The sequence below is a fragment of the Emydura macquarii genome, unplaced genomic scaffold (genome assembly GCF_026122565.2).
Source record: "Emydura macquarii macquarii isolate MOO-44397 ecotype Brisbane River unplaced genomic scaffold, CSIRO-AGI_Emac_v2 contig_2897, whole genome shotgun sequence".
NCBI classification, from domain to species: domain Eukaryota; kingdom Metazoa; phylum Chordata; order Testudines; family Chelidae; genus Emydura; species Emydura macquarii.
In genome coordinates this window covers 56487802-56510850 of record NW_027133034.1, presented here as the reverse complement: position 1 = coordinate 56510850, position 23049 = coordinate 56487802, and the positions used below count along the sequence as shown (strand labels likewise).

At 36.9% G+C, this 23049-nt stretch overlaps 1 protein-coding gene across 1 annotated transcript in view; it reads left to right on the top strand.

Annotated features, from left to right (window-relative positions):
• ZSWIM6 (zinc finger SWIM-type containing 6) overlaps positions 1-23049 on the top strand; it is a 166257-nt gene that overhangs the window by 104578 nt on the left and 38630 nt on the right. Inside the window, exons 5-8 of the mRNA XM_067568992.1 lie at positions 14914-15093; positions 16941-17117; positions 17387-17533; positions 20865-21011. Coding sequence (XP_067425093.1) covers positions 14914-15093; positions 16941-17117; positions 17387-17533; positions 20865-21011 — 651 coding nt within the window. The remainder of the gene's footprint in view (positions 1-14913; positions 15094-16940; positions 17118-17386; positions 17534-20864; positions 21012-23049) is intronic.

The window sequence follows — 23049 nt, the reverse complement described above, 5'->3', positions numbered from 1 at the left end:
TCACCTCCCTAGGTAACAGTCCAGTGCTTCACCACCTTCCTAGTGAAAATGTTTCCTAATATCCAACCTAGACCTACCCCACTGCAACTTGAGACCATTGCTCCTTGTTCTGTCAACTACTACCTCTGAGAACAGCCTATCTCCATCCTCTTTGAAACCCCCCTTCAGGTAGTTGAAGGCTGCTATCACTCTTCTCTTCTGCAGACTAAATAAGCCTACTTCCCTCAGCCTCCCTCATAAGTCATGTGCCCCGGGCACTTTAGTCCTGACCTGCAGTTTTATTTGCTGACTCAACTAATGGTATTGAAGTATGCAAATGAGCTGGAGTGAGTGAGTGATGTGTGGCTGAGTTATCTCTGATGTCATAGTGCTTCTCTTCCTGTAGCATGAAATGGGCACAGTGTGGAAATCAGGCTTTTCCTGTTTTCTGATTGTCACCAAAATCAATAGGGCTGTTCCTATTGGTGCCTAGAATGATTCCTAAAATTTTGGAATTGATCAGACAGTGCTTCCCCATAGTCTTTACCTTAACCTGCTGACATGTGGAAACTACAAACTGCCCTGTTTTCACTAAGGGTTTTACTTCAAGCGAGTTTAACTCAAGTTGAGAATATACCTATTTCAGAGTAAAGACACAGACCTGACAGATAAATATGAGCATCAAAGGAGACAAGGATGTTAGGAAGCCCAAAGGAAAAACAGTGATCCCCAGCATGAAGAGTAGGGTGATACAGAAGACCAGCTATTTGGTGAGAAAGGAGAACTCATACAGATGCTGCAGGGTAACAGATTTGATTGTACCTCTGGAAGTCAGAAGCATGTCTGATTCTTTTCCTCTAGGCATGCTATATTTAAGGGTAAAACAGCATTATTTATCTTTTGTCTGATCAGAGTGATCTGCTTTGAGACTGGTATACAAATTAGAATATTCTCCTTAAATCTATGAATTAAATGCTTGCAATGTTGTTAATCATAGTCAAATGGGGTTTTTAATATTTTGTATTAATTAAGCTCTTGATTATTTCATGGATTATTTCATTATTTCACTTTTGTATTGTAGTTATGAAAGATTTTAGCACATGTAAAGTGTAAGTATGGGTTCTGTTTAATAAAGATTAGGCATATGGGCATTTTTTCAGTTTTATCTTGGCCTATATTTTTAAGCTTACTGTAATAAGCTTCATTCCCTGACTGGGTCACTTGAGTAATGAGCTTTTCATTAAAACTTAACCAATGCTTCCTGCAATGCAGTGGGTACTTTCATGGTAATTGGAAAAATAAGCTAGACAGGGGGGCTGCTCCAATTTGAAGTTTATGGTAAAACTCCCCTAGACTTTAGCAGAAGCAGGATTGGGCCTTAAATGTGGAGGTGTTAAGCAAGACAATTTTTATTATCTATCCTGGCATCCATTGTGAGGCTAGCACCATCCAAAGGAAATGATACAATGCACTGGAAGGGTCACTTAGGTAATTTCCACTTGGAAGTTCTAGAATTAAGCAGCAAGCTATGTTTTAAAAACTTAAAAGGAATATGATGAAACCAAAAAACTCCTGAAGTTACTCTCCAATGTAACTAAAATATGTTCTGTTAGAGAGGTCAAGGTTGCAGATATGGCATATTAAGAGTAGAGTTATTTACTTCTGTTGATGCTAGAGACATTGGTAGTGCCTATAGTGACTTGTGTGAATCATTACTAATACAGGGTAGTTAAGCGCTGGAATAAATTATTAGGGAGGGTGTGGAATCTCCATCATTGTGGATTTTAAAGACCAGGTTAGAAAAAAACATCTGTTAGCGATGGTCTCAATAATACTGAGTCCTGCCTTGAGTGCGGGGACGAGACTAGAAGACCTCTTGAGGTCCCTTCCACTCCTACTCCTCTATGATTACACTCACATGTTCCATAAACCCCACAAGCTGCAATAGTATATGGATAACTTTTTCAAGTGAGCTAGAATTCTTCACATTTATTGCTGTTTATATGGTATTCAGTAGGTAAATATCACATGATGATAGTAGAAAGTTTAACCCTCAATTACCATTGATCAGAACTGAGAAACTGTAGAATTATTAATTATATTATGAACCCCTTTGGACTGCCATTAAGTTGCATTGATAAATAGAGGAATCTGGAGTTGATTAATATCCTGTGAAGTAAAACTGTGCTGGTGCATGTTGCACTGAGTTCTCTGATTTCAATAAAAGGTCAGTCAACTCTCTTTCTGCTCTGAAAAATGTATCTGTATCTGTAGGTTAAAAAGTCCATGCAGTTTGACTTCAGTAATAATTCTCTAATATTCATCCATCAAAAATTAAATAAAAGTTGCTTCTGAGCTACGAAAGTGAAGAGAGATTCTTTCTTAATAAAAGGGGGAAATTTGACTTTGTGCCCCGGCACAGGGATCACATTGCTGCAAGGCTTTGCTTTGGAATTAAATGCTGAGCACTGCCAGATGCCAGGCATCGAGAAGAAGCTGAGTTTTGTTGGCAAATGGGATCTGCAAGTTAATTGGTGTTTTCTGCAGGCTTCTGGCTGTGAAATGAAATTGGAAGCCCGTTAGCCACATGGATAATACAGAACCTGAATACAAATGTCACATGTCACCATCAGGGCCCACTGTGAGACAATAGTGTTCCCACTCGAACACTACGCCATTACAGATCATTTAAATATGGGGATTACATTTAAACTAAAAGCCCCATTTGCCTTTTACTGCAATTTAAATGTCCTCTTAGCAAAAGCTAAGTGACAAATTAAATGAAAAAAGTGCCCACATTTTTAAAGCTGTAATGCAAAACAACCTTTTATTGCTTCTCATGTGCCACGAATGAATCATTATACTTGTCAACCCTAAACCAAGCCATAATTGGAGCAGCTACTGTTATCAAAGTGGGGCCGCTCTTGTGACAGCTTAATAAAGCTGAAACTGTTAAATTAAATCCCAGATGCTTAATCTGATGAAAGCAGTCAAGTAGAAGAATCCAAGACAAGTATCTACTGCTTGGTGGAGTGATGGAGCCCAACAGCTTGTCAACACGTAGATTACAGGATCAGATTTTTTTTTTTCTGATCTACCATTTTCAGTATCTTTTTCCACTGTCTTGCCTGCCTTTGCAGTAAAGAAACTTCACACAGTTTGCATGTTTCAAAACAAACATTTCTAGTAGATTCCTCCCTCTCCCCCCCCTTTGATGTTTAAAAAAATATTTAGTTCACTTTATCTACAAAAAGAATAGTTTCTGATGGAGCCAAAGGCAAGATGGCTCTTCACATGTGCCTTACTCTGGGGAGGACGGTCTGCCAAGAGGGTTCTCACTCTCACAAGATAGGACAATTAGGACAAGATAGGTCAATTAAGATGCTGAAATTTTACTCATTTGGATTTACCTTCTCCATACTATGGCTCTCTGATCTTTGAGGCACTTTTTGAATGCCCTCAGTTCTCAGTGACTTCAGCAGGAAGGGGTGCTCGCAAGGTCTTGCTGTATCGGCCCCACCCTCACCTACCCAGTTCAACCACACTCCATTGACTAATATTGTTAAATACAAAGCACTCCTGTGGTGTCACTGAGTCCTATAACAGTATAAAGCTTTCCTGGGAGACACCTCTACAAGTGTCTCCCAGGAAAGCTTTATACTGTTAGGATCTACAATCTCCTTGATCATACCTAGCGGAAGCTCCTGCACATGTATCTCTTGTGTGGCAAGACCTTTTCAGCTCCTTGCCTAATGGATTTGCCCTTTAATTTTTACTCATGGATACTATTTTGTGTTCAAGATGGGTTGAGTTTTTTAAAACTTTGATATGCTATAGCTAAGCTAAATTGTATTCATATTAACTTTCTGTTAATATTCTTATGTCCATTTTCTCAACCATAGTGGTACATAATATATATATTTTTATATTGTGAACTATTAGGAAAACTTGCTAACTTGAAGTTTGTGCTTTTTAAAGATCATTTTCAAATTCTTATTTTTTGAGTAAATTTATGCTCCCAGTCTAAAAGTTAGTTTAAACACGTGATTGTAATTAATTGTGATTTAATTACTGTTTTACCTTGGGAAAACAATTGCTTCAAGGTGTTAAATAACATTTTCCTGACTTCGAAAGTACTTTCATTTATTCTGAGAGAATCTTTGTGTTCCATTCTCAGACATATCAAGTTGGATTTTTTAACCTTAGCTAAATAGAAATCTTGAATTAGAAAACAGAAGGGCCTGCAGTGGTTCTTCCCTTTGCAATTACAGGAAAAAAAATGTACAGGATATGCCAGCTATTCCAAACAGATGACCTCTCCTCAGTACTTCAGAATAAGACACAAAACAGCTATGGTTCCTGCCAATATGCCCCAAGAGAAATTCCTCCCTGACCCCAAATTTAGCAACTACTTAAATGCTTCCGTGAACAAGATTTACCATAGCTTAAACGGTCCTTCCAGTTTTTGTACTCTTAACCATTTTTCGGCAGCTGCATATTAAAATAGACACTATCTTTTTTTTTTTAAAGGTACTTGTACACTGCAGAAATATTCCCTTCTCTCCTATATATTTCATAGTATTCTTAAAATGGACAGATGTATGCCATAATTTTCAAACCTGAGTGCCTAAATTTAGTTGCCAAGTCCATATTTAAGCACTGGATTAAAAGCGGCTTTATTTTTCCAGAGGTGCTGGGCGTCTGAAGCTCCCATTGACGTTTACATCCTTCGAAGTCCATGAGCATTGTTAAGTGCCCAGCACCTTTGGAAAATAAGGCTACTTTTGATTAGGTGCCTAAATATGGATTTAGGCATCTAAATTTAGGCACTTGAAAATAGACTGTCAAATTCATACATTCCTAAGGTGGTCAGGAGTTTTACACTATATTCAATGCATTGTCTTCCCTTGAACTTTTACAACGGTGTCACTTCCTTTCTCTTATTTATAATTCAGTGTTTGATACGGCATAGTATCCTTTTGGCCATTCTTTTCTGCAACTGAACAAAGTGCTAACATGAATTGATAAATCTTTCACTGTCTATAATGTTGCAGACCATCACCCACTATTAAATTGGTTCTTTTGCAATTTTTGAATTAAAAGAAAGTCTGCACATTATGTACTTCTATTAAATTATACCAGCTATTTCACTGAATATTGTGCTCATGTGTCTTAGGTTGATTTATGCTGTTCAAGGTACTAAATTAACAATATTTCTGACTTTATTGTCACAAATAATTTTTTGCCACTTGAAAGGCATAGCTTTGGATAACTGCTTTTATGAGAAATTGAACAGCAATGACCCTACACAGAATCTCAATTGTCTGTGAAACTTCTCTTCCTTGTGACTGTCATTACCTTTTGCTTCTGCTCTTTGTTGGCCAGTTCATATATATTTCATGTTCGAACTGACTGCTGTAAAATTAAGGATTTGTGGCACGAAAAGTGTTTTGAAACCTCAGATTAAACTGATTTTCAAAGACACATTAGTTTTGTTTTTGTTTTGTCTCATGTAAGTACAGGATGGAGTTATGGTTGTTTGGGTTCCTTAGCTATGCTTTTCCTTGCCTTATGTTTTGATTTCTCTGAGTTTAACCATATCTCTGAGTTTTCTGGGTTTGGAATACATTTTTTTTAAGGGTGTGGTGCTTGTACTTCCCTGTGATATGTCCCCCTTAATTAGTGGTATGTATTAAACTTTAATTCCATTTTAACATAGGCAGTTCCCTGATAAGAGGCTCTTTAATTTAAAAAAATTCATATATAAACCCTAAACAAAAATCCTAAATACATTGTTGCTGTGGGTTATATCTTTAAATGAATAGAAATATAGTATCAACCTTAATTTTTAAAATTTGTTTAAACTTTTAGGAACACGTTCACCAGTATATTCTGAAGGCTTTAGCCTGCTGTCGAGCAGCCCAAAGCAGTCAGAATAGACTGGCAAGTTTCTCTCCACTTCTAACTTCTACAGTTTCTTGAACATCACTTCCTACTTTTCCCCTTTCTGTTGCTTAGGTGTGGTGCAACAGATAGTTCTCAAAAAATTCTAGGATTAATTATGATGATTTGCTCCAGATGATATTAACTAAAAATTTCTTCTTCAGCAGAAGCTGTTGAAAAATGTACTAATACAGAGAATTCCATGAATAACTTTCTTCTGTCAAAATGGCTATTGTGTCCTATGCTCCCATTGGGATTGAAGCCCAGATGCCCCTGAGAAAGATGGAGGTCACCCATATTTCCAGAGAGCAGTTTCTTCTCACTTTCATTAGGAACAATGGAAGGCGGTGACTATCTTGAAAGAGGGCATCTTAACTGAGGGCATTTATGGCCGTAGTTCCATTAGCATCTCCTATTGTTTTAGCCATTTTGAATGAGGATGGTTCTTTCAGTTTCCTAGAATAGAAAAGTATTTGTCAGCTCCTACTGAAGAAGCAGCTTTCAGTTATGAAAAATAAATGGCAAAAACTACCATTTGTTACCATTAACAAAATTACTGAAGTGTAGTCAATGTGCAAAATTTCTGTGATTGGTTTATTTATTAATTTGCTATTTGAGAAGTTTAGAGTCCATATCCCATTAAGATTATTCAGGACCTAACAAAAAAGCTAGATGCTGGGTGCTATACTTCTTGACAAACCTATTTTAAAATAATTTTAATTCTTAAACAAATTAACTGATTAACTGTAAAATTTCTGAAAATTCATTCTGTACTAAGAGTAATTTTGTACTCTAATTTTGAGGCTATTCCATAATACTCTTTATATATAGCTAAGTGGTTGAATCCCTGCTTCAAGTGCAAAACTCATTTCATTCTTCTCTATGAAACCATGACCAATGCTTCCATAATTAAGTGCAGAATTTGACTTGTGACTGAAATTAGTTGCTGACCTATATTTCATGGAGCACACGTTCCCCTTTTTTTAAAATATAGGAGTAATGTGAGCTATCATGTAATCTTCATATATTACCCTCAGTAAAAACCGGAGAAAGTAGATTATACATGCCTATGGAGTAGGGTGACCAGATAGCAAGTGTGAAAAATCGGGACACTTTTTTGGGATGGGGTGCGGTATAATTGCCTGTATAAGACAAAGCCCCTAATATCGGAACAGTCCTAATAATATCAGGCATCTGGTCACCCTTCTATGGAATGGTTGCATCTTCAGTGAGTTCTAACATTCTGGGATCCAAGTCATCAGGCCCTAGTGATTTTCTTCAGGTCGCTTCTTGTTGAAGTGTACTGGAATCCTGTCCCATGACAGCTTTTGGAATACTGTGCCCAGTTTTCATGTACACTAGGATGTAGATAAATTGGAGAGGGCTCAGAGAAGAGCCACAAGAATGATTAAAGGATTAGAAAACATGTTTTTATAGTGCTGTTCAAGGAACTTAAAGAGAAGGTTAAGGAGTGATTTGATCACGTAGTCTATAAATACCTTCACAGGGAACAGAAATTTGATAATTTAGCAGAGAAAGGTATAACAAGATCCAATGGCTGGAAGTTGGAAGCTAGATAAATTCAGAGTGGAAATAAGGTATGCATTTTTAACAGTGAGGGTAATTAACCATTGGAACAAATGACCAAGGGTTGTGGTGGATCCTCCATCACTAGTAATTTTTAAATTGATTGGATGCTATACTTAAAACTATACTGTAGTTCAAATGAATATTAATTCAGGGAAGTTCTAAAGTCTGTGTTATGCAGGAGGATGGACTAGATGATCACAATGGTCACTTCTGGCTTTATAATCTATAGGTACATCTACACTTATGCCAGAGTGTAGCATACCGACACTGCTAGCACAGCTGTAAATAGCACTCTAGACTGAGCACTGCTTAGGTGAATAAAGTAGAATGCCCTTCCCAGCTACTCTACATGACTCTCTACATGCCCAAGCAGTGCCTCCCATGTCTACACTGCTATTTTTAGCTCTGTAGTGTCCTCCTGTCTCTCCACTTCCCAAGCCTTTCACTGCTGCTTGTAGCTGCATGCACTGCGATAAGTGTGGGTATAGTCTGCTTTTCACTGTAGTGTTATAGCTACATCTTTAGTGCCTGTATTCTACATGTTGCCATAGATAAGGCCTATGTGAATCTGTGGTGGTGTTTTTCAATTGTTACCATAATGCTGGTTATCATATTGCTTTTCCTGTCCGCTCCCTCTGTGCATCTCCTGGTGATTTTATCTGGGTGTACGTATCATTCTTTAATACTAATATATTTTCAAGAACTATCCTTTATTTCATGAACATTTCCCTTTCAGTTTTTGTGCTGGAACCCCTTGTCCCTCCCTTTTCAAGAAAGTTGAAATGTTGTAGAAAAAATTAGTTGTTTAACATCCCTGTGAGGTAGTGCAATATTCACAGTGAACAATTTATCTGACCAATTTCACTCTTTTTCATTCTGAAGACGATCTGCAAGCATGTTGTGGTTCTTACAAAATTATCTGTAATGGTTAAACTGTTTGGAAGAAATATTTAGACTGTGCTTTGTCAGAAAGAGTCCCATTTTCTGTTCACAACTTACCTGTGAATATAAGTAATTATTTGAATTTATTATGGGAATAATTAAAGTATATATTTTAAAAACAGCCATGAGCACTCTAGTGAGTTTTAATACCCATTTGTTTGCACTAGTAATAGCAATGCTGTTAATTTATCTTGAATGTTTGTGAACAAGGAAATAAAAGGGGTCATGAATACTAGGAAAGTAAATCAGTGGGTTTCTTTTAAAACATCTCTGATGTATTCTCCCAGCTCTGTAGTATTAATGATAAAAATGAATAATTATTTATAAAGAATCATAAGTAGGTATGGCACGTAACTGACATTTGATAGATATAACTAGTTTCTGCCCTGAGGAGATGACAATCTGCAGTCCTGATCTTGCAAACTGCTCTGCTTGAGTGGACCCCAGCACTTGTGCAGAGCCCTATTGGCTTAGTCAGTGGGGTTGCACTCAGCCACAGTAATTTGCAGACTCCGAGCCTAAACTAGGTATAATTTGATAAGGGATGAGAGTACAAAGAACCAAAAAAAAAAAAAAAAGAGAGAGAGAGGACAAGGGATATGATCATGTTCAGTCATGAGATGCATTTTGTTTACATCTTAATGTATTAAAATTTGAGGACACTGAAAATGAGGCTGGAGTGAAAGTCAGCATTACTTTATATATGCACAGAATAGTTAAATGACTTGTGCAAGGGTCAGTGAGTGAGTAAAAGAGCAGAGCATAGAACTCCAATTCCCATTTCTCTCCACTAGAACACACTTGCCCCTTGACATTGGGAGTGTTGGTTTTTGAATGTAACAGTTTTGGGAGAAAAGGAAGGAAGTTTAAGGAAGTAGAAATCTATGCATTTTCCCCCCTTATGGAACCTATGCTCCCCCTAACACACATACAGAATTTAGTGTGCAGAAGGGCAATGATTCCCTCTTGCCATCAGTGCTGCAGGTAATCTATTGCATTAATCAGCCAGCTAGTGTGAAATGCATGGGGAGTGATTATACTATCATACACAATACGATCAGCATGAAGCACTTGTCAAGACCAATACATCAAAGTTTAATTCAGTAATAGAATGAATTAGAGCAAAATGAAACATTCTGTTCTCCAAGAAACACAACACACATTGCAGGTTCTTTCTGAAAGCTGTGTAGAAAATCCAGAGTGCATTAAGGAATTGTTTTTATGAGTAAAATTGCTACTCAGATCTGACTAAATACTGCAAGTACTTTTCCTTGGGGTTCTTATGATGGACAATATGTGCTTACTCTATCTTCACTATTCCATAAAAACAACTGTTTAATTGGATCCATTCTCCAGTGGGGCTTCTGATTACTTTTTGTTCTAATGGAGACCTCTTATTGCATGTCGGAAGGAGGTGGTTTTACCAGTGACTGTGAGGGGGGGACTTGCCCTTGAGGTTGGGGGAGTAGTACACACTAGACTGTCTTCTTATAAAGTTTATATAATGCTGTTTAGTCATTTATATTGTGAAACACTGAACATTTTTCTTAACATATCATAACAGCCACTTTTGACACTATGGTCTCTTTTTTTTATTTTAAAAGCTCATGTGTGCAGTTTTCTAATCACCCAGGTGGCATATATATAACACCTAGATGTCATAAAACAGTGTTTCCACAATAGGACCAAATATGGAATGATGACATGTATGCAACAAATGGTGATACAGTGTGACTGACATAATCCCACTGTGCAATAGCTACTCTTAACCAAAGAAAACTGATCCAGGCGATTAACAGTGAAAATACTAAATGTGGCTACTCTCTTGTAGTCTTAGCTGATTGCATTTGAAATTTCATTTTTAAATGGAAGTTTGAGTTATGCTAGCATAAAATCTTCTTTGTAAATTCATAAACAGCAACTTGTGTATAGATACAATGTATACTTTAATTTTGCAAATGAGAATTGATTTAAATAAACTTTTAAAATATATTCAAAGTTTCACCAGACTAATACCTTATACCAAATTTCAGCCTGTACCAACGTATTACGGCAGTGTTATAAACCACTGAAAATAGTTATTGTGAAAATGCTGGTACACGCTTCTCTATATACCATTGTTGACAGGGCATCATAATATTTTTAAAGAAAGCAGATTTCTTTTGACTGGTATAATCAGTCTTGAGTTGTAGGCTGAATCTTCAATTTCTCATGTTGTTTCCACCTTCAGTAAAACTAGGTGGGGTTTTTCCAGTTGTTGGGGAAGGGGTGAAATGTAATGGATTTATGGGAACTGTGTAATACTTAATCTCCAAAGAGAGTATATACATTCCTTGTTGTTTTTTTACGGTTTATGAATACATGCATACTGAGAGTGAGTGTGTAATTATTACAGCACCTGCTGTTACAGTTACTGAGCACTTTAATAATGCTATTTTCCACTTGTTTAAATCCTGAGTCAGCATGGACACACTGTCCCTCTCTACAGCCTGGGTTCTGGGGTAGGGTGTCTGAGAGAATATAACTTTGCTAATCTTTGGCTGTATGTGTAAGGAAACCACACATTACGGAGAGCGGTGATAAAATACATTTTCTGCAGGATGAGATATATTGGAGACAAATGACAACGGTACATCTCTAAAGATATGCTGTTTGAACCAAAGGTCTGTTGTGGCAAAGCTAGCTTTTAAGGTCAAGAGGATTATTGGGGAACTAGAATAGACGATTCCTCACTGAGATGTGACAGTTTTAGTATTTGTTCCCTTGTGAAATTAATATCAAATTGCAGTCACAGCATGAGTTATCATCCAATTATCTTCAGGGAAAAATGAAATTTGCATATTGGTTTGTGATATTTTGCCTTTGCACTGTGAGGCTTTTCATATTGGAAAGAGGAGGGACACAGTCCAGGATCTGAATCCAAACTTTACTTTTTGTTCAGTAGTGTATGGATTTGGGGTGTCTGTTTGGGAGTGTATTAGAGGGACACTAGTCTGGATCAAAATGCTTCCAAAGTTTTGGGTGAAAGGATATGGCAGCTGTTTTGGGTGTTTGGCTTGTGCGCATTTGTAATACTATATATTCTGACCAGGTTTTTTTTGGACTTTATTGGGGCAGTTATTTATGCTGTGGGTCATGTTGCATTTAATTATGTCAAATTGGTGAACTTCCCTTCATACTGTGACTGTCCTTTTTTAAGCACAAGAGTGCTCTTTTAGTACACACTATTTTGTGCATAACAATCTTCAAGTTTAAGGAGTCGGCTGAAATTTTTCTTAATTCAGAGTTAGGTTTTTCCTGATTCTGGGATGGAATAAGATAAGTTTTTTTTCACTCAAAAGGTAGGTGTCCTTAATTTTTACCTGACCCTTACCTGTAACAAGCAGTGGTTATGGCCAGTAGTTGCCCCATATAGGAACCATTATTAGGCAGAAGGTAGTTGGGAGTTTCAATGAACCCCATGTTCAAAACCCAAATAAGCCCTGTGTTTTGCTGTGATAACTAAGAGGATGCCCTAGAGCTTGTCCATAGCAGCAGCAAGAGGTAGACTAGCTGCTGCTGTGAAATAGGAAGAAGGGCTTCACGACTTCTTGCAATTGGCCGATGGGTGAAGGATGGGCATGACCAAGTATCTCCTTCCTTAGAATCCTGCTATAATTGAGGGTTAAAAGACTGGAACCAGTGAATTTGAAATACCTAGCATGGAGCAGATGCCCCAGAGTAACAATGGAGGTAAAAACTCAACCCCACCAATGCACATCCCCTTCTCTTTCCCCCCTCTCCCCTCCAAAAACACACAAACACAACATTCACGCACTTCAAAAAAAATTGGTGGGGTGAGGAATGGGGTCATCTCTTTCCCCCAAAATACTATCCTTTTTTTAGCACTGTGGATATGGAACCTTAGGCTCTGTCTGCTCAACTCTCTTCCAAATGGGGAATTCTTTCTCACACTCCTTTTGAAGGGAATCAATTAACCTTGAAAGCAGTGTTAAGGCCCAATCCTGCAGAATTTATAAACACACAAATCTCATTGTCAGTGGGAGTCAGCATTTTAAGTGGCACACGTGGGAGAGTTCTGTATGTGGGTCTTAATCAAATTACATAATATAATCTCTATTTGGTGTAACACATGGATTTCTGTGTAAAGGGTTTAATATAATAATTAAGCCTACAAAATTGTCTTTGTGTTTTAATTTAAATCCAGTGGCCTGGCTTTCTGAGAATACAGCTACTGATATAATAGTTAAACTCTCAGCACAGATGCCCCCCTTGAAATTAAGTAGATGCTTGAAATTAAATATTTTGATATTCCATCTCTCCTCCTCCCCCACCCCCAATTAAGTGTAGTGTATGCATAGTAGGCCTTCACTAACTTTTTGACATTCCTCTGCTTTTCATTGACTCATTTGACTGCTTTTTGCATTCCTGCATACCATACATCAGTTTGTAGTGGGACATTTGGTAATTGTCAGTGCTGTATATGTTGCCTTGCTAAATAACTTAAAGTAGTCATCCAATACAGTTAATTTTGTACTTGACCTTGGTTTATTTAGCTGCTATTCTAGAATCCTTGGAAATCCAGTTACAATGTGTAAAGTTGTATTAGTCTCTTTATAATATAGAGGGTTGCATTGTCATGCTCTTCAATGCTCATAAGTGGCCCTGAAAGAAATAATTTAAAAACTCAAAGTCAGCCATTTCTCAGGGCTTCTCGCTGTGTCCTGTCTCTTGTTTTATCTTGTAGATTGCAAGGACTATCTTCATTATATGTTTTGGGCCAGTGCTGAGCACATTGGTGCTTAATATTGTAAAAATAATCAATGAATGTCTTCAATTTTAGTCTGTTTAGTACGGTTGTAATACGTTAAAACCATTGCACAAAGTGTCTAAAGGAAGTTGTAAGAGTTGATTAAAAAGGGCCATAGAAAAGAGTACTTGATTTCCAGTTTCAGTATGTTTTCCTGTATACATTTCGGCAAGTTTCATTTCTCCAAGTTTCATCTTCTAAAACAGCTCTCTTTAGTGTGTTTAACCATTCCAAATAATCACCTACACTATTCTAGCGACACCTTCTATCCTTTGCTGCACCCTGTCTTATTTTGTAGTGTCTCACAGATTTTTTTTTTTTTTAACTTTCCTGTCCCCATTTCCAAACCAGCATCTAAGGTCTACCTTACAGGATCAAGTCCTCAGTTTCCACTGGCTCATCATGGAGTGGTATTAAGAGTATGCTGAGATACTTCTAGGAATCAATGTAGTATGATGGCCAATGCTCCCGTTATGCATTTTACTTTCTTAAGTAGCAAACTATTATTTGGCTACTAGAGTTTAACCACTCTAAGTGAGCCAGCTGCATCTTTATTCTCTTTTCTGAGCATTTTCATGCAGTTTTTAGGAGATTCTGCAAATCTCCTGTAGTGTGTAAAGTACATCCTTAATGAACAAATGAAGTGTTGCTAAATAGCACTTTCATACATTTTCATGCTGCTGTCAGAGTTCACACTGGTGAAGAGACAGCTGATTTAGAGAGAAATGTTGCCATTTGAAAATTGTTGTCACAGACCCTGAAGTATTTATGGATGCCCTGTGATGCAGTGTCAGGGAATTAGATTCTGAATTGACGGTGTGTGTGAACTGTCAGCCCAAATTACTTTTCTCTTTGAGTTGTGTAAAGAGAGAATGTAAAACAAATTTTGCAGTTTAACCTAATTACTGAAATAATGGCAGTAAAAATAAGTCTTTGTATTAAAAAGTGCTGAATCTTGATTGAATATTAAATCTCTCAAATCCAAACGTGATTGAAAATGATTTTGAATGTGAATTAGGGTTCTTTTGATAAGTCCCGAGGATGTGGAAGTAAACATTTACAGTGTGTATATATACTTGTGTTAAATATATTAAACTTGATTTCAGAATAGTTTTACTGTAATGTAATGTAAAACTGGGAAATAAATATAAATGCATTTGCTGTGTAATTCTTCTGCAATTTCTTTTTTGTGTTGTTTAAACTTATCCACTTGCTTCCTCTGCAAGAATTAAAACAAAAGAATGAGTCTTGGAGTTATATAATTTGGGTATGGATTCTTGCTCTTTTCACTTTAAACTGATATTCCTGTCTGACCAACTCTACAGTGGGGGCTTTATATTTTATAGTATTTTGTGAGAAGTCCCACTTTTTTTTTTTTAATGTTCAGTTTCAATAGAAAGGTTGTTCTCTTCTAATTAAGTTATTTGGGATGGCTGAAAAAGGCCACGTTAACCTCGTGATGCTGAGTCAGGAGTTCACGGTCTGCTAGTATTAAACTGCAATTGGAGGCTAACAGTGTGGCTTTGAAGGGGGAAAAACCCACTATAGTATAAAAATACCATCAGGTAAAACTCCATAGGTTTTTAAAATTAGTCATTGGCCATTGCTCTTTTAATAGGAAAGATAATCGAGCAATTTTTTTAAATCAGGTGCTCTGTGGATGTGTATAGTCTTAAATCCTCACTGCAAGTTGGAGCAGAAGACCAGTTGGCTAAAACAGCTGAAAAAATGGAACAGTGTGGATGTTTGTCCCTGGGAAGATGGAAACCATGGAAACGAGCTGCCCAATTTAACCAATGCTTTGCCTCAGGGTGCAAATGCTAACCAAGGTGAGTCTGAACAGATGCACTAATTGTAACATACGATATAAACTATATATTAATAAATCCCTGAAAATTCTTTCTTTCCCGGGACAAGTAACTTTCTCTCTTTTGGGGATGAGAGGCAGGATGGACAAGTAAAGTATCAGATGAAAGGAGGATGAATACATTTTTGTAACAATAGTTTTGTGAGGGGTGGAGGTGGGGGTTTAAATGTATTTACTAAATAAACTGTTTCAAGACCTAGTCATCCTAAATGTTTCCAACCCATTTGTTTTATAAAAATGTTAGTCTTATCTATGCTGTATGTATCTATATTTAACTTCATGAATTATACTTAAAGTATATTATGTTGTGTGGTTTTGTTTTTATTTGCTTGCTCTTTAGGTTGCTATTACCTCTGATGTACTTTTCTGAGCTTTTCTGTATATGGTTATCTTCAGTTATGAAGTTTTCAATAGCTATTTAAAGAGACACTATTGCAACTAAATGAAATTAGATGTGTTAAAATGAAGTATCTGTTAGTGGGATCACCCCTGTGGTTAACACTCTGCACTGACAAATGAGATTCCCAGGTTCTATTTGTAGGCTGGGACTGCTGCAGAGGCAGGATGCTAGCTTTTTGGAGAAGGAGGTGTCTTGTTGATCTGCAGCAGTCTCTGTGGTTAATCTAGGAGAGATGTTCAACTTTGAATAAAGTACCATCCAGCCCTCCTTGGGCAAAGGATGCCACTTTGTAAAGGACCAGGGTAGGGAAAATGTACTCCATTTATACAAGAGCTCTATTTATATAGAAGTATAATTTTGCAATACAGAAACATGGATCTGGAAAGCCTCATGTCTACAATATTTGGAATACATATTGATTTCAAATGTATCTAAAATGAAGCAAAATGTAATGTGTGCAGAAGAAAAAGATCAAAATTTGGGCTGGCGAGGTGTCTCCCTTGAGTCACTTGAGGTCTCTTGAAAGATAACCTGTGAAAGGAATTGTCAAATTTCATTCACTTCTAGCTTAAACTCCACCTATAGCCAGGGAAAACTGGGACATTCAGCACGTAACTCCTTACAAAGGCTTTTCTTGTTGGATCCCCTAATGCTCAGTCCAACTTGTTGTTATACTAATTTCAGCTCTGACTGACATCTCGGCATATGCTGATGTATCAACAACAGCATTCTGTTGCCACATGGAGTTGTTCAATAGTAATTCAGATCAGTGCTGTGATTTTTAGTATACTGTGTTTACTTTATTCAAAGTATTTTTTTACCTTTTAAAAAATTATTGAATATGACAAAGGTTACAAATATTTTAAACTTTATAGAACCATACAATGCCGCCTTTTAAAAACAAAATAAAAGGCAACACTTGTCTGAGCCTTGACCCAATAGGCTGTCTATACTCCAGCAGAGTTACATGGCTGAAGTGACATGTAGGAGCTGATGATACTAGCAGGACAGGACCTCCCAGGATTCAAGAAGAAAGTGAGAGTGTTTATGTGGGAGTGTGCTGAATGCCCTCTTAGTCTGTCTAATGGGTGTGTTCAATATACATTGCTAAAATAGGAGATTTGACAGCTCTCTTTACATAGCACTGTTTAGCATTAGTTTTAATGGATGTAGATCTTTGTTTTCTTTTTTTATGAAGGAAAAGTGAATAAATGGATTAAATGTAATTTGATTTATCTAGTATTTAGGATGTGAAAAATGTCATCTACAGTCTGCTACTTGAGAAGACAGGGTACCACGAGTGTGAGGGGAGGAATTAGACAGCAAGACTGAAAAATATTGTGAATGATTTATTCAAATGTGAATGAATAAAAGCTGATAACAGCTTTCTGTATTTGTGAAAATGACAGATTCATCAAACAGACCGCATCGGACGGTGTTCACTCGAGCTATCGAGGCGTGCGATCTCCACTGGCAGGACAGCCACTTACAGCACATTATCAGCAGTGACTTGTACACCAACTACTGTTACCATGACGACACTGAAAACTCACTCTTTGACTCTCACGGGTGGCCCCTTTGGCATGGTAAGTGGCTAAACCGGAAAGACGTTTCCATGACTTGCTGCTTTGTTCAGATTCTATGGCATTATTTTTGGAGGATGGTGGGAAGATGAATGAAAGGCCTGGAAATAGGAACAGAGCCTCCCTTCAAATGCTGGTTCAGAAATAACCTTTTAAGTCCTTTTGCATAGCTTAAAAATAAATAAATAAACCTTTTGAGCAGCCTAGTAAAACAGGGGGCGTTACAGACATGGATCTGCTGTACTTTTTTCCAATTATTTTCTCTGTTTTAGAACATGTTCCTACAGCCTGTGCGAGGGTTGATGCATTACGATCTCATGGATACCCAAGAGAAGCACTGAGGCTAGCAATAGCTATTGTTAATACACTAAGAAGACAGCAGCAGAAACAGCTGGAAATCTTCCGGGCTCAGAAAAAAGGTAAATGTAGGGAAGAGAGAAGGGCAAAGGACATTACAAGATGACGGTAAAACTGGTATGGAACTTTGCATGAGGAAACTCTGTTAGAAGCTAAAGCAATGGAGGTGATCTTTATTAACTCTTCATTACCAGTTTAGTTGGCCAGTGAGAAATGTAATGTTTTGGATATCTAAGTCTTTTATTAGATTGTAAGCTCTTTAGGGCAAGGACCGTATCTTCCTGTCTCTTTGTAGTATACTTAGCATAACTGGGTTCCTGATCCTGGCATTACTGCAATACAAGTATCGCTTTTGTGTAATCTTTTAAAAACGGAGGGGGTGTGTGTGTGTGTGTGTGTGTGTGTGTGTGTGTGTGTGTGTGTGTGTGTGTGTGTGTGTGTGTGTGTGTGTGTGTGTGTGTGTGTGGGTTTGAGTTTTTTGCAGGTTTTTTTTTTTTTGCTCCTCTCTCCCTGAGGAGAATTGAGCTACATATTTCTGAGACAGAAAGGAAAACAAAATAATTGAAGAAATGTCTTTGTCCAAATTTCTTGTGGAGTTCAATGTATTTGTGCAGTGTAGAATGAATTTCTTGAAATAAGTTTTAGTGCCTGTGAAGGATGCTGGATTAATATTATTGGAAAGAAGTTCTGTAATCGCTGCTGTTGTCTGTGGTGTAACTGTCTCTGCACTGTCTTGCCAGTGTATGTCATTCTTATTTTTGAAGGAATTATCTCGTAAGAGTCCAGTCTCCAAAGGATCTTCCAGTCCATGGCTTCTCAAATTAATCTAGCATTAAGGTTAGAGGTAAAGAGGTGATCTGGATCTGAACAGGCTACCTCATGTACAGAGAGGAAGGGATGGTCTTGTTAAGGCACAGGAATGAAAGTTGGGGACCTGAGTTCTATTCTCAGTTCTTCCAAGGAGTCCAGTGTTAAAGCTTGATTTTTAGACTCTAGCCTCCATTTTTGGTCGCATACACACCTGTGCATTGCGGGTGCAAATATCTGTATATGGTGATGTGTTTAAACTTTTAAAGCATGTGAAGGTGTTTTGTACAGGAATGAGTGTGTAAGAACATGTGCAAGGACCAGGTAGACACCTGGGTGAAAATTTAACCTTTAATCTCTGTGCCTCCGTTTTTCTAACTGTAAAACCAAGCTAACAGTCATTGCTGACCTTCTATGGGTTCTGTGAAACTCCATTCCTTAATGTTTGTACAGTATTTTGAGATCCTTGGATAAAAAGCTCAATATGAATGCAAAGAACTGTTACTATTACTTGTCAGAATTGTCAGTGAGATTTCACTGTGTAACGCATCTTCACTCAACATCCCATGGCTTTGCAATTTTCTGAACTGAGGGAAGGGTGTATGTGTGAGAGAACCAGCGGTGCTGTATGGAGAACCTGCTGGTGGTCTGCAGGCAGCTGACTGATCACATGGTACTGGTACTTCTCATTTCCAGCTGCTAAATTGCCCAACTAGATGGCTAAAATACACTAAATTATTTTCTAACATTACTTTTCCATGTAAGCAATTGCTGCAGTTGCCATAGGGATGTTGTTGTTGTCCATGAGACAGTTGCTCCAGCATGTGGTCCATGCTGTGTAAGAACAGCTGAGAATGCTGTTTTAGTTTGATATGTTATTTTTCTACATTGCTGCTCTTGTTTTTTTTCCTGTGAGTTTTTTATTTAACGTTTTAGAGCACCCAAACATGTGCTAGATATCTCCCATATGTACACGTGAAGATTTGACTCCTGCCTGTAGAGTTTAGTTTTAGACCCCAGTCTCACAGACACCGTATTTATGTGCATAGGGTTATTCCTGCCAGTAATCCCATTGACTTCAATGGGATTACTCACATGAGTAAAATTAAATGTGTGTATATGTGATTGGAGGATTGAAGCCTTTGTCTGTTATGACACAGCAAGTGAAGATCATAAACAGACAAAAATAGGTGTAATCAAGTACAAGGATGTCATTCAGAAGGCAGGGAGGTTACTCATGCTGGCATGTAGAAGTTTTGATTGTTACAGTAGTCGTCTTTGGTTTAATCTTTACTCTTTCTCACATACACTACTTGTTGGTGAAATGGTTGTTGTATTTTCATTTTATTTTCTTGCTATTTTATTGATTACAATAAACATATCAGTTGAGTCCCCAAAAGCCCTCCTGGTAATATTTTTCAGCTTGAAATTTTTAATTTCTATGTTGTAGCTGTGCTTCTTCAATAGCTCCACAGATCAGATAAGTAAGAAGCAATCTTTCCAGAATTCTAAAGCTTGACGATAAATATTAAGCATGATCAATCTTAGAGATGACACTTTTCCTGTGAAATGGGACAAGAGGGGTTGCATCTGCAAGGGTGTCTGGAGTGAGTGGAGAAACAGAGCACCATTATTACACTCAAGTGGGTTTTTTATACAGTTAACGTTTTTTCACCAATATGGCCTCTAATCTCATGTGCTTACACAGTACATACATGTCCAGGGAACACGTAAGTTTAAAATTGCAGTCAAAAGGAAGCTATTGTCATGGGAATGCCTGCTCGTAGAAAAGGAATTTGGGGACCCTATAACCTCTATTATCACAGCTGTACTTCGTTCAATTCACTGTGCTAAACAATAATTTTTTTCATGCTGAGATTGATTGAGAGTTGACAGCTATGAAACAAAGTATCCATGAAGGAATTTGTTGCCTTGAATTTCAGAATGACAAGAAACCCCATTTTGTCAATTTAAAGGGTAGCTTTTTCTTGTATACAATACCTTACTTAAATCCTTGACTCTGTTTTTTAAAAGAAGCTGTCATCCTGAGTTTATTACTTTAATAAATATTTAGATGCAAGATAAGCTCATATTTTATTTATGAAAATGAACACTTTAAAGTATTTTTTTTTATTTCTCCCAGCTCTCAGATTCACTTAGAATATAAAAATGGTGCTGCAACATTTCTGGATGAGGAAACTGAAATGGCTATCTGTTTTACAGAAGTGTTTCCTCTTTACTGTAATTTTCAACAAAAATACTTCTTTCCTCCCCAAAGGACTTCATGGCTAACAAGTAACAGTTTTAAAAAAAACACTAGGGTTGGAATTTCTCACCCATGATGCAGCCTTCTGGAGCATGAGTGAGGTTGGAAAATAGAACTGTGGGAGAGCTTCATTGCATTTCCTTTACTTGTTTATGAAGGACAGCAAATAAGTAGTAAGAAAAGTATAACTGTTTATTTCTGAACACTAACTACTGTGAATTCTATAGATTTTTGGACAGAGTGCCCAGGATAATGACTTGTTTTTAGTGTTAATTGCTCAAACTTACTTATTTTATATATCTTTAATTTTCCTGACGTAGAACTTCTCCACAAAGGAGTAACCTCAATAACTAATCTTGAAGGCTGGGTGGGGCACCCATTGGATCCTGTTGGCACCCTCTTCAGTAGCCTTATGGAAGCCTGCAGGGTGGATGATGAAAGCTTCCATGGGTTCTCAGACTTCACAGGTAAAACTGTTTCTAGGTCTATCTTCAGAGAATCATGGGACTAGAAGGGACCTCGCAAGGTCATATAGTCCAGTCCCCTGCACTAACATGTTTCTTGAGTAATTTGGAGCATTTTACTGTCTTTCCTCTTCGAATTAACTTTAAGAAAACATTTACTTCAGAGCCGAGCATTTCTTATGAAAACATGGGAGAAAGTGCTTGAAGTAAATATTATTTTTAATTTCTTTTAACTGAAAACAACATTAAACATTGAGGACCGTTATTTCAAGCTTGAAGAATGCATGTTTTTTATGCTTGAAATATAAATTGAATAATACTTGGTTTGTTGCTTTGGATAAGTAAAGACTAGATCCTCGTTCTAAGGCATTACTAGAAGAATTTTAAAATGGTGGTATATCTAATGTAATACATGCCGGTTTATAGGCTATTTTATAAAACGGATATAATCCGTTATATCAGCAGTAGAGATGGGCAAAATTTTTTTTGGGAAATAATAAATTTGAAGAAAAATGCATTTTTCTGTGCACATGGATTTGTGTTGAATTTTGCAAATAGTTTTGGACAAAAATCCTGCAAAGATTTTTTTCAGAAAAGTTGACATTTCATTTTGATGCTTTCAGAATCAACCATTTCAATATTTGTTTTAGAAATGTTGATTCAAAATGAATTTTGATTTTTCATATAAATGAGAAAAATCTAAAAAATTTAGTTTAGGTTAGAAACAAAACAGATTTGTATATGGATTTTTCAGTTGAGCTAATTTTTCTTCAATAAACTTCTAATCTTTCACCATCCAGTTCTGGAAAAACTTTAAATATAGAAAGGTAAAAATATAACAAATACGTTTAACAAAAAAAGCACTTGCCCAGATATGCTTTCTTATAAAAATGGTCTCCCAAGAGCAGTCTCCTTTCTCATTGCTACAGTTGTCTTCCACTTTCCTGTAACTGTCTTTCACGATCTGTTTTGTGTCTGATTTACAGTAGAACCTCAAAGTTACAAACATCTTGGGATTGGAGGTTGTTCATAACTCTGAACAAAACATTATGATTGTTGATTCAGAAGTTTACAATTGAACAGTGACTTAATATAACTTTGAAACTTTACTATGCAGATGAAGAATGTTGCTTTTAACCATCTGAATTTAAATGAAACATGCACAGAAACAGTTTCTTTACCTTGTCAAATCTTTTTTTTTAATTTTCCCTTTATTTTTTTTTAGTAGTTTAACACAATACTGTGCGGTATTTCCTTTTTTTTTTTTTTTTTTGACCCTGTTGCTGCCTGATTGCTTACTTCCAGTTCCAAATAAGGTGTGTGGTTAAACCAGTCAGTTCATAACTCTGAGGTTCTACTGTAGTTTGTAAGCTCCTTGGGGCAGGGACCATATTTTGTCAGATGGTCTATTTATGAAACTCCATGCAAATCTTTGGTGCTATCTAAAAAAATTATAAGTATAAAAACCACTGTATACAAATGTAATAATGCATTTATTTATAACTTGTTCAATATTGAAATGTCACATGTTGCCTTTGCTAAGGAACAAATTGAGTTTAAAGACATTCAGAAATATAATTTACCGTATCTTAAATAATTGTATTAATTTTTTTTAAAGTATAAACAGACACTAGCAAACATATGGATGGTCAAAAAATCATTAAGACAGTGACTCTGCTAATGGATTTGCAAGAACAGACCCCACATGGAGTCTACTAACTTCCTACTAAAATCTGTGAAGATGTAAGGGTCCTCTCCTTACCAGTCCTTTGCAGGATCAGGGCCTTGGGTAACTCCTGAATGGGGTGAAAATAGGGAAATTCGAAGTGCAAGCTGCTATTTAAACCTTATGAACACAAAGTTGGGACAATTGCTTTTTTCATAACCACATTACTTAAATATGGAAACTCTCATTCTTACCTGAGTCTCCTGGCTTTTGGAAGTTAATTGTAACCTTAATGTGTTTTCAGTATAAATATGTGGCTTTCTTTTTAAATTGACAACTGCATGCATTTCTGCCCTAAAGAATTGAATGGAAGCT